The 15,674-nt window shown below is 44.1% G+C and overlaps 1 protein-coding gene across 6 annotated transcripts in view; it reads right to left on the bottom strand.

Moving 5' to 3' along the window:
* Positions 1-15,674, bottom strand: part of NFATC2 (nuclear factor of activated T cells 2) — a 134,968-nt gene that overhangs the window by 97,424 nt on the left and 21,870 nt on the right. For 4 of the 6 annotated variants that reach the window (XM_033153551.1, XM_033153552.1, XM_033153549.1 and 1 more), the window contains exons 2-3: positions 8,260-9,295; positions 6,833-7,001 (exon numbers count right to left, since the gene is read on the bottom strand). In XM_033153551.1, coding sequence (XP_033009442.1) covers positions 6,833-7,001; positions 8,260-9,295 — 1,205 coding nt within the window. The remainder of the gene's footprint in view (positions 1-6,832; positions 7,002-8,259; positions 9,296-15,674) is intronic. The other 2 variants (XM_033153554.1, XM_033153553.1) reach the window with 1 other exon arrangement.

Below are 15,674 nucleotides of genomic sequence, written 5' to 3' on the forward strand. Positions count from 1 at the left end.
AAAGCGGAAGACTGCCACTGGCTCATATTAGCACTAAGTTTTCACCAGCACTCTTTTTAACATACGAAGCCCTTTGCCATTTTTATTTCACGTTTCCTTTGGAAAGACTGGCCCACTTTGCTTTATAGAACAGGGATATAAATGTCTTCCACATCTGGGGCAAGCAGGGCAGTCCAGTCAAATCCACTTTATTTATTTTTTTACTAAAGTATGTTTTGCCAACCAGAGCCAATTGCAAAAGCCGTATGCTTAGAATTTAAGAACAGGGTGCCTCTGAGTATATTCTACGTTTAGGAATTCATTTTCAGCACCAGAAGAGCTCCTAGTCGTATCACACAACGAAAGTCTGCTCCTTCCTTAGCTTTCAGCAACCTAATTTAGGTGGGAAACAATTTAATTTTGTTGCTATTGTTAAATGTTTGAGGGTCAGAAAAACCCTTGATGGTCTTCCCATAGTATAGCCCAATCCACCTTCTGCTCATCCCTGTTCTAAATCCAAACCCAAATTCTACCTGTTGTTGAACCACAAGGCCATAACACATTTCCCCCAAGAAAATGGCATGACCCTTCTGGTATGCAGCCATATAGTGAGCCAGAACAGCCTTAGCAGAAAAAAGAAGATGCATTCTACCTCAAGCTTCAGATTTCCACAGAATACGGATTTTTGAGGGGGGAGTAGGACTGTCTGTTCGGGAGACATGCATTTAACATGTCTTTTCAAAAATAATGATGAAGGAGAAGAGGGAGACAAGATCAGGAATTCTGCTGCAATGGGGAGAGGAGGGTTTTAATCTATCCTACACAGTGCTGTCCCAGTGAAAGTCACCCCTCCCAGCTGCTATTTTATGTAGGAGGAAAGCTGGTTTTGACACCTGTTTGCAGCTTCCAGGGGTGGAAGTTTAGGCAAAAAGGGTCAATTCACCCCCCCCCCCCGTGCTGCAGTCTCAATCCTAAAGCCGGCTCCTCCCATGCAGCTTTTATTTTTTTAAGTTCAAAAAACAGATGCTTCTGAATGCATTCACAAATGTAAGGTCTTGTTTAGTCCGGCCCTGTCTGGCAGCAGTAGAGAATTGTACAGGATACTGAAAGTTCATCCTTGAACACGAACACTGTGTGTTCTGCCCATCCCCCCCACTTCTCATAAAGAGGCAGCAAGACACATTTCTAAACCTTTATCCAGATTAAGTGTTCATGCCCTCTTCTATAGTCATTTGAAGGGCTGTCAGAAGATAGTCGCCTATCTAAAGAAGTCCTCTATTTGACGTTGTGTCCAACTTTAAGATAAAGAACCCTAAAAACAGAAGGTGCCTTGAAGTTGCCTATCAGCAGTTAACATCTGGATAGCAGAGTGATACAGGACACCTGTCGCAGGACATTTTACCATAGTGGAGAAGACTACATCTTTCTATTTAAATTACAATAATAATTTCTATAATTGCATCTAAATTACCATACACATAAGTTTCACGAATTCATGTCCTCTGTTGTCCTTTTTTGAGCCAAGGTATTAGTGGCCCCTGGAACCATGAGGACTAAAACTTTACTTTTTCAATTACTGGGAGGGGGGGAAGGATCGGGGTATTGCATTCCATGCTAGGTTTTAGCCACACACAGAGAACCGAGAAATGTGGATTTCACACAGTCCAGAGTTCATTGTGTTCCTGTGAGTAAACATTTCTGCGTAATACCTACAGTCCAGCCTCTAATTTGCACCAAAAGTTCTGGTCTACTGCATTAATTCAGGGCTCAGCAAGACACATGACAAATACAGTTACAGAGGGAAGGAAGCCTGTGGTAATAAACACTGGGACTTACACAGGAGCTGCAAGATGTGTTACTAGTTCTAAGCAAGAGTCAAGGCCGTGTTTGCTGTGAAATGTTTTGTGAAGTGTGTGTGTGTGTGTGTGTGTGTGTGTGCATGGAGGGGGAGGGATTAGCCTTTTTCTAATTGTTGTCACTTCCTTCCTCTTGTTCTTTTAATACACAAGCACTGATGCACATCACTCTGCAACCGAGTGCTGAGGCTTGCATGGGTAATGCAACATACCGCATGCAATCTGCAGTGGCTGGAGTTTTGCAGTCATTGTGACTCCAGTTCTCTACTTACATGTTACATGGGAGCATATGGAACAAATCCCCAGCGGTGACTCCTGTTAGAGGAAAGCACTTCTGGGAGGGATGGCTGCAGGGGGGAGGGGGAGCAGCTGTGTGCGTGCTTAACATGCACGCATGATTTTATTTGTATGCCGCCTTTCCACAATTCAAATCATGCCCAAGGCAGTAAATGAAACATCAGAAAATACACAGCCAAACTGAACCATTTCCCCGTAAATCACAGGGTCTACAATAATTACCAGCAACAAAAAAATCCCCAGCAACAACTCCCACGCCCTTAACAAAAAACCCCAAACAAAATTTCCCCAGGCTGCCACTTTCCAGGGGCAACTCTTATCTAGCAGAATTCTAGATACGTGGTTATAAGGCTAAATATGCATCCAGAACCCCAAGGGATGGGAAAGTCACTGCACGGGGGGGGGGGGTAATTTTTGTTGCTAGGCAGAGAGCAGTTCGAATTATACTTCACTAGTGGTCCCAAAAGAGCTTCACTGGCTGTCTATTTGCTTCCATGCCCAATTCAATGTGGTGTTGCATGCTTTAAAAGCCCTGCAAATCGTGGGACTCAGGAGAGTGCCTTTCCCCCTATCATCCTGCTGCCCATGCTGTTTAAGATCATCTGGTGAGGCCCTCTTCTGGGTCCTTCTCCTATCAGAAGCAATACTAATGCAGCAACTAAAGAGAGTAGCTTGGCTGCTGCCCCTTCTCAGCAGCGGCCCCCACCTGTGACTTGCCTGTCACCAGCATTATTAGTTTTCAGGTCCCAGGCCAAAGCATTTCATGTACTGTTTAAGTACTGTTATGTGATCTGTTCTGCCTTATTCATGTTTTGTATTTTCGTCTGGTTGTTACAGCCTGATGCTTAGAAACTGCACTTGAATCTGTCCTGGGGGAGGCTGGCGTATAAAAGTTTTAAATCAATTGCAGCCGAAAAGGGCTGGTTTGTGGAAACGGTTAAGCATCCGCTCCTCTTCCTCTCTAACCGTGTCTAGGATTATTTTCATAAATAGCTTGCTACGGATGCCGAATTCGAGGCACAGTAGAAAAAGTTAAGGGTGCTCTTTATTTTCCTCTGCGTCTTTCTAGGCTTTCTAGATTTTAATTTGAGCCAGGCCTTAACTTCAGGACCCAGGTCTTTTAAAAGTGCACGTAGACCAGCCCCGGGACATCTGAGTTTGTTGATACAAAAACAGGTACCTCTGAGCATGTGCCGAGTGCATCTATCACAGCTGAGCATTCATAGTTCACTTCTACTTTTCTGTGCTTACAGCAGCTTGCTGACCAGGGCTACCCTTCGTACAAACGTCTAAACAACTGCTGGTAGGACTCGACGGGAGTTTACCGAGAGGCAAAGGATGTGTCTGTGTGCCACATCCTCTCCAAATTGGGTGACTGTGCCAACCTGGATGGGGGGGGGGGAGGGGAGGGGAAGCTACATGTCAACACCAGCCTTTGTCCTCAACACAGAGCCAGTTGTTGCTATTCTGGGCCCTTGAACAAGATGTTAAACACACAAAAGCCCATGTCCTCGCTGAATGCATCTTGTCCTGCCAGAGGCTCTCACTTTAACAGGCAGACAATTGTTCTGGTGTTCTAGGAGCACCCTGCGAGCACATACTCCTCAACGGCGTGTGCCAAACTCCCGAGACCAAGCATGCAAAAAAGAAGAAGTGGCATCAGAGAGCAAAACCACAAGATAGAGCTGGGGAGGATATGAGATCCACTGCTGTGCAGTTTCCCTTCCCTGACCAAAGTCAGCTCCCACAAAAGTGCCCCATGCAATCAGGGACTCCAATTGTGCACATGGAAGATGGAGCGAGCTTGCTATCTCCTGCTCTGGAGTGTAGGACTTGAACCAATGGATTCAAGCTACAAGAAAGGAGATTCCGACTAAATGTCAGGGGGAAACTTTCTGACAGATGACCCTTCTAGTATCTTGTCACCCCACACACCACAGTGTTAAATCATTTGCAACAAATATACAGCCTTAAAGATAAAAAAGGATGCATCCAGCCATCCTTTCCATGGTGATCCAATGTGCCCCTTTTAGTACATCTGATTAGGGACAAACCATGCTAGACTATCAGCAGAATAAGCATGTTTCAGCTCTTGGTGTGCTGTGCTGCAGATGGGTGATTGAGGTAACTAAATACTCTTCCACCCAAAAAAATCTCCCTGCACTTGGAAACCTAGACTACTTTGGGAGATAAAAACAACTGTTGGCCAGGATCCAAAGGGGCATGTGTGAGCAGGACAGAAGAAACACAGATCTGGGCTTCAGTTACAGGTAGGTAGCCATGTTGGTCTGCCATAGTCAAAACAAAATAAAAAATAAAAAAATCCTTCCAGTAGCACCTTAGAGACCAACTAAGTTTGTTCTTGGTATGAGCTTTTGTGTGCATGCACACTTCTTCAGATACTTCAGATACTGGGCTTGTTGGTTTTACCTCAACAACTTGTAATGCTAAGGAGACAAGTCACAGATTGGTTTTTAATGCACTAGGAACTGCAGTGGCAAGAAAGTACAGTCAATGGCAATTCTAGACTGTCACTATTTTCGGATGGGATTCAACTACATACTGGCAAATTCAGATTGTGCAAATCATAGAACTTTTGATTTTGATGGGACCAGGAGGATCATCCAGTGCGATACAGGAATCTTTTTCCCAATGTGGGGCTCGAACCCACAACCTTGAGATTAAGAGTCTTGTGCTCTGCCGAATGAGCTATGCAATAAGCTTTTATGCAACAAATCTGCTTCTTCCCCAAAAGATCAGACTCTTTGGCAATAAGGAAATTGATAGGAAATGCAAAGTGTGGGATAACTCTAGCTTTGACATAACATCATCTAACCTCCTTGCAAACAAATCAGGAAGAACGCTCAATAAACAGGTTATCCAGAAGTGGCTAAAAGAAACCAGCTGAACACACAGCTGTTCATGTCTCTTCTTACATGTTCATGTTCATGCCTCTTCTTTGGATCCTTGTCATAGCAACACATGTCATATTTAGTACTAAGGGGTCCTATTAATACCTCCATAAACTTAGACTAGCTAAGCTGGAACTTTCCCATTAAAAGTAGCCTCGGTTTGCACACTTGCAATGAAAGTGCTCACTGGAAGGACAGATCCTGAAGCTGAGGCTCCAATACTTTGGCCACCTCATGAGAAGAGAAGAGAAGACTCCCTGGAAAAGACCCTGATTTTGGAAAAGATGGAGGGCACAAGGAGAAGGGGATGACAGAGAACAAGATGGCTGGACAGTGTTCTCGAAGCTACCAACATGAGTCTGACCAAACTGCGGGAGGCAGTGGAAGACAGGAGTGCCTGGTGTGCTCTGGTCCATGGGGGTCACAAAGAGTCGGACATGACTAAATGACTAAACAACAACAATGAAACTCAAGAGAGTTCACCTGATCCTTCACTGTTCCCATGACACCCCATCTCTACTTTTGCAACCTCAATCCACCTTGCAAAAAAATAAATAAAATCTTGCTCTGAACTCAGTGACTTTTCTCCTATGAATGCATGAACTCAATTAACCTGTAGCCCTATCACTTTACAACTACATAAACTTTACAGTAGGCCATCAAATGCCTCATTGAACTAAGTGCCAGCTCCATGAAGTGCTTCTCCTCTTATCACACTCTAACCCTGGCCAATGAAACAATCTCCTCCTGGCGTAAAGAAGATATTGCCAAAGGAGAAGAGATAAGTGACTCCAAACCACCCATATGTCAGCTTGATTTATACTGCCAAGCCCTACAAAGGGCAACATATATATGCAGGTTGACTTCACTACCAACTGCCTTCCTGACAGTTTAACCCTAACCCTAACCCCTGTGCCTGGCGTGCTCTGGTCCATGGGGTCACGAAGAGTCGGACACGACTGAACGACTGAACAACAACAACCCTAACCCTAACCCTAACCCTAACCCTAACCCTAACCCTAACCCTAACCCTACAAAATGATTCTATGCCACTGCTAAATTCAGCAAAGGCTGAAGCAGCAGAGTTGGGCCTCCTCCATTGTATCTAGATACAGCTCCATCTTAAAACATCAGTCAAAACCTGTTATTTTTAAGGCAATCATACTGAGTTTAGTTCGTCGAACTTAAAATGCTTTTTCCACACCTTGTTATAGCATCTCAATCCCTGAGAAGCACCCATTTCTTCTTCTCACAATAACTTCTTTATTGTTGAAAAAATAAACCATCATAGAACATCCTTACTTATGCCTGAATGTGAATGCTTCTCTTGAAGTCAGGAATTTAAAATGACTTATAGGTGTCTCTAAACCAGGGCTGTTTTATAGGGAAGAGCTAGGTACCTTAGGTACCTGGAAGGGCCAAGAGTACAACTTTATTTCATATATATCACATAATATAAAAGCAGTCTCCAAGCAGTTTATAAAAACTGAAGTGCTACACACACACACACACACACACACACACGCATGCATGCAAACAATGAAATGAAAACAAGAGTCAGGAAAATGACTCCATGGCCTGGCCTCCAAGTATTTGTAAAGTGGATAGAAGAACTATATCTTCCCAAACCAGTAGGAGACTACCGTCTGCTATCCATAAACACCTTTTATAAATACTGTTGCACTAGCCTTGTTTTCCCAAACAATGTGGTTCTATGGCAGGTTGCCAAGAGCCACAAAGCTATCAAGAAGCTGTCACAGTTCATCTTCTCCAAGAAAAAGATCTTACCTGGACCACGGGGTGCCCCCCTGTTGGCGCTTTGACTGCCCCTCGGCTCCCTTCCGTCTCATAGTGGGCACGGTGGTGGGGTTTGGGTTGCACTTCAATCCGCAGCTCGTAAGAGCCAGAATGGCTGGAGAGGGGCCATTCAAGTGGTGGGAGGGAGTGCACGGGAATGCTGGGCAGAGAAGAGGGACATTAAGTTGGAGAACGTCATTATGGAACGCAGGTTGGCTTTTCTCTTTCTTTCAAAAGAGGTCAGGGTGCACAGCCTCCATTAAGAAAAATGGAGGGGTTCGCCTTCCCTCAGAGAATTAGCACAGGGTCTGTCAATGACAATTACTTTATGGAGCCTCCAGATTTTGAGGCAGTAGGAAAAGGACTGTTGACTTCATGCCCTGTGTTATGGGTTCCTGGGGAATCTGGTTGGCTGCTGTGGAAATCAGGATGCTGGATGAAGTACACAGGCTTTTGATCTGATCCGGCAAGGCCTCTCTTATGTTTGACTCCACTAATGCAGGGAGGGGGAAGAGACAACACTGAATGGAGAAATTAGTGGGCAAGCAGAGATGCTTTAGCCTTGCTCCTCGCAAATGCTTCCGCTGGACATGTGCAAACGATTTTTTTTCCTCTGAAAACAATTAAGTCCAGCTCAGTGAATGCTAGCTGGGGGGAACACTTGAAAGGGAGAATTAGTGGGTACAGAAAGAGTTACCAACTCCTCTCTTATGTATGACTAAGAGTGCTCTGTCCCCACATTATCAGTATCTCATTAAAATCATATGTTTGCTAATATCTCCACCCTCTGAAACAGGTCCCTGGTAAAAATTTACCTCTAGCAAATTATTTCTACTGTTTGGAGGTGGGCTTGTACATGCACAGAGATAAACAAGAGCAGCAAACGAATCTAATGTGTACAAACTGTACACTTATTGTCAGTTTAGAGAGATATGAGACTGCCTTATACCAAGTTAGAAGATTGGTGCATCAAGTATTCCTACTTGGGAATAGCCAAGCATCTACTTTGCATACAGAAGATCCCTGGTTCAATCTTCAGCATCCACAAATGAAACTAGGAATGCCTCCTGATTTGGAGATTTCAGTCTGTTTGGAGCTAGATGGACTAATGATTTCAATGGGTCTACTCCCAGAGTGATTTGGTGGACATGACATCTCCCAACGACTGGCTACATATCAGAATGCATTTTTCTGGATGCATCCATACCACAATAACTGGCTGGGATCCAAACAACAGGTCCTGTATTGCAAGAGCCTTTTATTAAAAAAAATTCCTTGGGTATCGCAGTGGTAGTTATTGTTTAGAAAGTAGACAAAGGCAGACCATCCCACACACATGCATAATGGAGGTTTGGGCTATCAGGGACAAATTCTATCAAACCTGTTAGAAAGAGTGACCACAAGACATGCAAGCTTACCTGCAGATAGGTATTGCAGGCATCAGCTGCTTTGGCCAAGATGGCGGCACTAATAAGATAGACTCAGGTGGTGGGTTTCTCCGATCATCCTGCTCGCAAGGCCCAATGTATTCAATAGGCTGAAGCACGTGACACGGCATGCTGGCTTTGTGGGAAGACATCGGTGAAGGTTCCGGGCTGGTTCTCCATATTTTTGTGGGGACTCCGCAAGAGGGATCGGTGGTGAGGTTGCTCATTGCATCCATGAGGCTGGAAGAGGTGGATAACTGGGTGTAAGTGATTGAAGAGCCGTCTTCTCTCAAGGGGATCTGGGGAGAGGCCTGCGGAGAGGGGCTCCTCGATTGCCGTGGAGAAGTGCAAGGTTGCTGACTCCCGTAGAGCTCGGGGCAAGGGTACTTCCGCTTTGCTCCTGGCGATGACGACCTTGAGTTGGGACGTGGAGATGTTGAACGTGGCCCCAAGCAGGTATCCTCCACGATGGTTGCTTGTGGGGACATTATTGGCGAGGTTCTAGGGGAATAATGAGCATGGGTGTTTTGAAACTGTGGACAAAGGTCATCACTAGGGCCATTATTTGGTGAAACGCATGGTGAGGTATAAGGAGAGAAATTTGTCTCTGAAATGAAGCTTGCAGAGGAGCCGCTGCTAGGAGGGCTCAGGCACAGCGGTTCTCGGTAGCTCTCAAAGCCAGGGACAGGCAGGGTAAACCTTGGGCTAGCAGTAGCTGAGTTGGACTGATGCTCTACCAATAGATCTGTGTCTCTGCTGCTGAAGGGACCCCCCGAGTGAATCAGTTCATAAGATGGTGTTATCTCAATCCTAGGGCTCAAAGTAGGGGGACCGGCAGCCTTGCCCGGGTCCAAGTAGCATTTTGACCCTAGGCTATCTGGCTGTCCGTATCTGCCCATGTGATCTGCCGAAAGGCTAGGCAAAGCGAAGGGGGTGTATGGCTTGAGGCCATAATCCGAGACATCATCATGAGGGTAAGTAACTCCAGTGGGTGGGCTGATGATTTTATGTGAAGGAGTCGGTTCTTCTGGAAAAAGAAGGGTGGCTTTTAAGACTAGACATACCACGGCAGAAGCTGAGCAATCACGGGTTAACAAGAAGGCATTAGCAACAGTGTGTTAGGAAAAGGTTGTAAAGATATTGCGTATTTATACAGATCACACATGGAAGGCTGCAATCAGCTGCTTCAAAAGTTGGTCGTTCTAAGAATAGAAACAGCAGCGGCACCATCCTGAGATCACCCACACCCTGTAAGGCACCAGCAAAGTCAAACCAAGGCAACTAAGCCCACACACCTGACTCCCGGTACCACTTGGATAATTCTCAGAATGAGGCACTACTAGCTCAGTCTCTGTTAAACCTGTCGCATTCCCATATAGCGGCCAGATCCAGAACACACCGGCTTTATAGCTGGCATACATTTGTGTTAGCACATTTTGGTGCCAACGTAGGTTTTAAAAATGCCTTCCAGTGTTGCATTATCTAGGACATGGGCATATAACTCATTTTGTTTTGTATTATGAATCAAATATGAAAAGCACAGAAGCCTTGGGCCCTCAGTCTGCCTAGCTGAATTGAGCTGAAGATTTTAAAATTGTGTTTTCCCATATTGCCTAGAACTTGCTAGCTTTTAAATATGCAGAACTTTTTTTAAAAAAAAACAACAACCAACAAAACAAAAAACAATGCTTAAAACTGCAGTCTAGCTGAAACAGAAGCAGGTTATTCTATAGCCTGCCTGTAAAAACTCAGTGACAGAAGGATGTGTGCATCTACTTGTATGCACCAGTAATTTTAGGATCACTGATTGTTATCCAAACCTGAATTCTGACATTCAAAACAGGTTGTAGAACTGAACCCTGGTGAATGACCACACTAAATGAAGCACTGTGTAAATCAAAGATGGGGAACTGGTTGCCGTCCAGGAGCTTCTGGACTGCAACTCACTGTTGGACTGGTGGGAGTTGGGATTCCAAAAACAGCTGGTTTCCCGGCCCTGGAACACAGACCTGTACCCTATTACTCTACTCCCTTGAACTATGGGACATGGCAGCTAATTTCCTGTCTATCCATCACAGGTATGTTTCATGCATGCTGTCATGTTTGCAGTTATGTTTATTCTTTAAAACGGGAATGGTAGGCTTTCGAATTGAAAATCTGCAAAATCCTTGGTTTTACCTTCTAAAGATCATATGTTGTAAATGTTTCCAACAAGAAATGGGGGACAGAGGGAATCATCCTCCTTGCATTTATTTTGTGAGGTGTGTGGAGAACCCCTTTTGGAATTGACAAAATACGCCTCTCCTTCCCTAGTCTCATATTTTACTTCAAATATTTTACAGACTCAGAAATGTTCCACTCAACACAATCTTGGCAGATACATTCTAGGCCCCCACCCCACCCCCAAGGCTGGAGAGAATTAAGGAAAACAAGTATTGCACAGTTCCATGTTTAATCTCGGACACAGCTTTATTTTATTCCAATAGATAAGAGGTGATAGTTTTATCTAGGCAGACATTGGCAATATAAAAGTGCATTCTTGGAAGTATTCAGATCTCATCTAAGTTTAAAATCTTATTGCCTTCCTCAATTTGACAGGGAAATTCTCCTTCATGTGGACAAGGATAATATTGAGAAAGACTACAATAAAGTTCTAAAAAGCATTTTTAAATACTCCCTTTGAATTCTAGGGAACACAAATTTGGGCAGGCCAAACTAAGGGGCAGAAACCAATTCATAAATGTATTTAATGCAAATCATGATTTTGTTCACACTGGAGGTTTTTGTTGTTTGTTTGTTACATTTGCTTCAGTCCCTATATATCATTGGACTACAGATTCCAGCATCCCTGACCATTGGCCATGGTGGTTGGGGCTGATGAGACAAGGAGTCCAACAAATCCGGAGGGCCATAACTTAGCCATTCATGGTTTACCATCTATCGGCCACTCCCATCAAGGGCCACCTACTGTGTGACTATCTGCACACAGCTTTTATTCATTTCCCTAAACAGGAGTGAGTACTTTTGTATAGGAAAAGTAAATGCGACATTTAAAACAGCCTGGGGATGGAGCATCTCTTAGGGTGAAACATCACATCCAATTTTTATTTTACACAACCCAGAAGGAAATTGTTCAAATTGCTACAGTAATGGTTATAACCCAAATGAAATTTTGCATGAAGTGGCTTCTCCAGTTGATTGCAGACCAGCCATGAATGCCTCCTATTGACATGCTGAGTGTAGAATACGGTGCTGGCAGCGTTACAACAAACTCCCTGGCAAAACTCATCTACCCTGCTCCAGTTCTGACTTGTAGGAGGGACATCAGCTTGCCTTCTTGCTGCTGGTCTTAGATGTGTCTTGGAGGTACATCACCTCTCCAAATCCCACAAGTGTAGAATACGGTAAATTGTGAAATCATTGCACAAGTTGTTGTGGCCATAATGCATCTGTTTGTGACATCATAGTCTGCAGCCATGGGAACAGCTATGATGGCACAAGCTCAGCTTTGTTACTCTGCTGTGGAGCTGGAAGAAAAGGAGGCTGATTAGAACACAGCAGTTCCTGTCCTTAAGATTAAATCCCCTGATGTGGTTTCTATTTAATTAGCCAGTCCATACTTCATTGCCACCAAGACTGGGCACGTAATTAGCAAACACTCAGCTGTTGGTCATGCCAACCTGACTTGGCTCTGTAGGAGCTACTGCTGTTGTATTTTTAATACAATTCTGGAAATCACTACATAACCAGCCAGCAGCCCAACCTAATTCAAGGCAGAAGGTGGTTTTCTAGAAGGCTTTTCCTCCGAGTAACATGGCAACTGCAGATTCTGCTAAGAGCACCTCTACCAGTTAGCATGAAACAATTTAGTATGAAATTGGAGACACAACCACTCCCATGATGGGATCTCTGTAATCTATAATCTAGCCGTAATCACAAACTAAAGATAGCACTCCTGAAAACGAAGGCAACTAAAACAAGACATACAGTAGCTGTTGGCGTTATACTGCAGTTAAACCAATCCAGCACTCTTCATTTTAGACTCTAAAATTAGAGTGCCTGCTTATGTGCACTCTGCTTTTCTTAAAATTAATAGTTTAACTTGCAATCAATTACCCAAATTGACGTTAGGGGGTGGGGATGGAAGGAAGCATCATTTTGAGAAATGGGCATGTGTGAAAATAGTATTCTCACTTTACCCACAATTGCCTGCAGCATTTGTATTACCTCACTGCCCTTAATTTTGTTGAATAAAATATTCTGTTTAGACCTTGGCATTTCCACTGCATTTATTACTTTAAAGTAGAACCTCATGTCACACATTTTTGTCTGTCTGGAGGGAGGAGACCGAACAAAACCAAGGACATAAACCAAGAAGTGTTAGATGCTGTTGTTTGATTGCTTGCTCTTATCTGTAATTTTCTTTTCTTTTTTAATCACAAAATGCAATTTCAGCAGAAAGTGACACTTCCCTGCAATAACCACTGCTAACAATCACAAGCTAGATCTCAGCTAGAACTAGCTAGGTGTCCACATCTTCAAAATGCTACTTGAAATTAACATCTAGCAAACCCAGCCTTCTGCCTTTTGAACGATCTTTCCTGATCTTCGCATCTTAGCACAAACAGCAAACCATGGGAAGGCAGAAAGTGCCCAGCGGGCATCATTCTGCCTTGTTGCTTATTCTGACAAGGTTGTTTGATACAAGATGTCGCCTGCATCTATTCTATGGGCTAGTGATTAAGATCAGATAACAATTATCACATGCCCATTCTGAAGAATTACAATTTACAAGCAAGAATAGCCCCCTACCCTGAGACTCTAAAGAAAAAAGAGGCGGTGGGATTACACAAACTGTTGGGTGAGTCTGATTACTGAGGGAAAGGTCTACATTTGAATTAAGGGTGTGACATTTCTTAAAGAGATGTAGATTATGAATTGGTTTCGGTAGCTTTGTCACATCAAGGTCAAAACACTAGGCTGGATTGCCAAACTTAATATATATCATTATTACATTTCTGCGGACCCTACCAACTTCTCTATCCTTCTTTTCCCCCCCTGGGCATCCTGGGAAGTGTAATCATAAGCACCAGACTACAGAAACTCTAACAGGAACTTTTTAAGATGAGTAAGAAAAGAAGCTGCAGTGATCATCATCCATTTCAAGTATTCAACATCCCTCGTGTACAGTTTCAAGGTAATCCTTACAACAGCACTGCAAGGCAGACCAGCATTATTCCACATGTTGCATATGGAGGTGAGGGGGTCAGGCTTGGAGACCTGCCTAATTGAGTTTGTGGCAGCTGTGAGGCTTGGTGTGCAGACTTCCAGCTCAATGCTTTTTGCTATCATGCTTTTCCATCTCTTATCATGTTGCCGCAGTTGGCTGCATGAGATGGCCAGCACTAATAAAACGCCGTGGACAGTTGGTTGCATGAGATGGCTAGCGCTGATCAGCTGTTGTGGAGAATAGTTTCTTATTATGAGAACAAAAATTATCAATGGAGATAAACATATCAAAGGAAACCTTATCACTTGGGCCACACGATGTCTGGGCCCTACCACTTCAGGCGGCAAGTGAGGGCTTGCATTGCTGGCTGTTTCTTTATACAAAATACCCTGCATAGAACTATATGTGAACAAGATGCATTAATTTTCTCCCTGACATTCTGGTTACCTTATGTGGAATTATTTATTGCTATAGAGAACCATTCAGTTATGATAGCCTTCACCTGAAATGGTACAGTCCAACGCCAAGTGAGAACTAGGCTTGGAGAGACTACAACCCCATCTTAAAATATTCCCTGTTCTTACAACTCACTGGCCTAAGCATTCTAGACCAGAGGTCTGAACTTTCCTCAAAGTAAAGATCATAGGAACATAAGGATTGTCCTGCTGAACTATGTCATAGGTTCATCTAGTCCACCCTTCTCCAATATGGCATCTCTGAACATTGTTGGACAACCATTCCCATCAGCCCTAGACAGCACAGCCAACGGAAAAGGATGATGGGAGCTGTAGTACAAAACATCTGGAAGATATCAGGTTGGGGGAAGGCTGATCTTCCCAACAGTAGGCCGCCAGATGCCTTTGCGTGCTCACGAACAGGATGCAATTTAAGGCCTGCTGCTTGTTCCCAGCATGTAGTACTCCTGAATGATCCTGAACATGCAAAGAAATCCTCCCATAGGAAGCTCAGGTAGGAGACAAGTGTTCCCTTAACTACTTTATGGCACTGCAACTTGGATGTATGTCTTGGGATATGCTATGCCTGTCATAATCAAACGAGAATATCTGTACAGGAGCTTGCATATGCAGTATTCACTAAAGCATACGTGAAAATGGGATTCCCCACCAATTCCTCCCAATGCAGAGTCCTGTGCCCTCCCTAAAGACTTTTGAAAGGATTGGAGGGCTCTAAGGAAAGACCTGGAATGTGGAGTGGAGCAATGGGGGAGGGCTACAATCTACCTCTGCCCAATTCTACTCACCCACCCCCAACTCCTTATCACAGTCCTTTTTGGGAGTCCCCCAACCCTCAGGACAGGCTTCTGGGGGGCTACACATGGTTGAAATGGGAAGGGTGAGGGACAAGGAATTTCTCACATACAACCAACCTTGCACTCTAACCCAGTGTTTCCCAAACTTGGGACTCCAGCCGTTTTTGGACAACAACTCCCATAATCCCTAGCGAGCAAGGCCAGTGGTCAGGGATGATGGGAACTGTAGTCTGAAAACAGCTGGAGAACCAAGTTTGGGAAACACTGCTCTAACCAAATCGGATGCAATTCAATACGTTTATTCCCTGGCCTCAAGACAAGGTGGGAGTAGCAGGCTAAATTGTCTTCTCTTAGGGCTTTTCCCATCCCCCGCATATATCACGGGATGTCTCAAGTTCCTGGCCAGCTGCTGAATGTGAGAACTGACTCTACTGAGAAGCAGTGAATTCAAGGTGACTTCAGACAACATGACCGTTTTGTCTGTAGTGTCCGATATGGAGAGACTCATTCACACATGCAAGTCATTTGCTGCTGTTGCCGGCTTCAACAGATGAACACATGCACGTGAACCCACCTTAAGTCGCATGCAAGGAGGCTTAAATGATTCCACTCCATCCAAGTTGGAAAACATCATTTGGATGCAGTATGAGAACTTTCAGAGGAATAGGAAAAGGCCTGGGCTCATGACCCTCTGCTATGGTTACGTTTCTGGCGAACATCCCAAAATTGCAAGTAAGCAGCTTCAGTTCAGATGCAACTAACATCAGTTAGGAAACAGTCAACTTCCACAACTGCCAGGCACACTTAGACATGTGGACTGAAGCTTCTTCTTCTTCTTTTAATTTCCATCTCTTTGTAAACATGCTTTAATCTTAGTACATTAAAGATCACTGATGTACAAAGGAT

The sequence above is a fragment of the Lacerta agilis genome, chromosome 6, assembly GCF_009819535.1.
Source record: "Lacerta agilis isolate rLacAgi1 chromosome 6, rLacAgi1.pri, whole genome shotgun sequence".
Classification (NCBI taxonomy): domain Eukaryota; kingdom Metazoa; phylum Chordata; class Lepidosauria; order Squamata; family Lacertidae; genus Lacerta; species Lacerta agilis.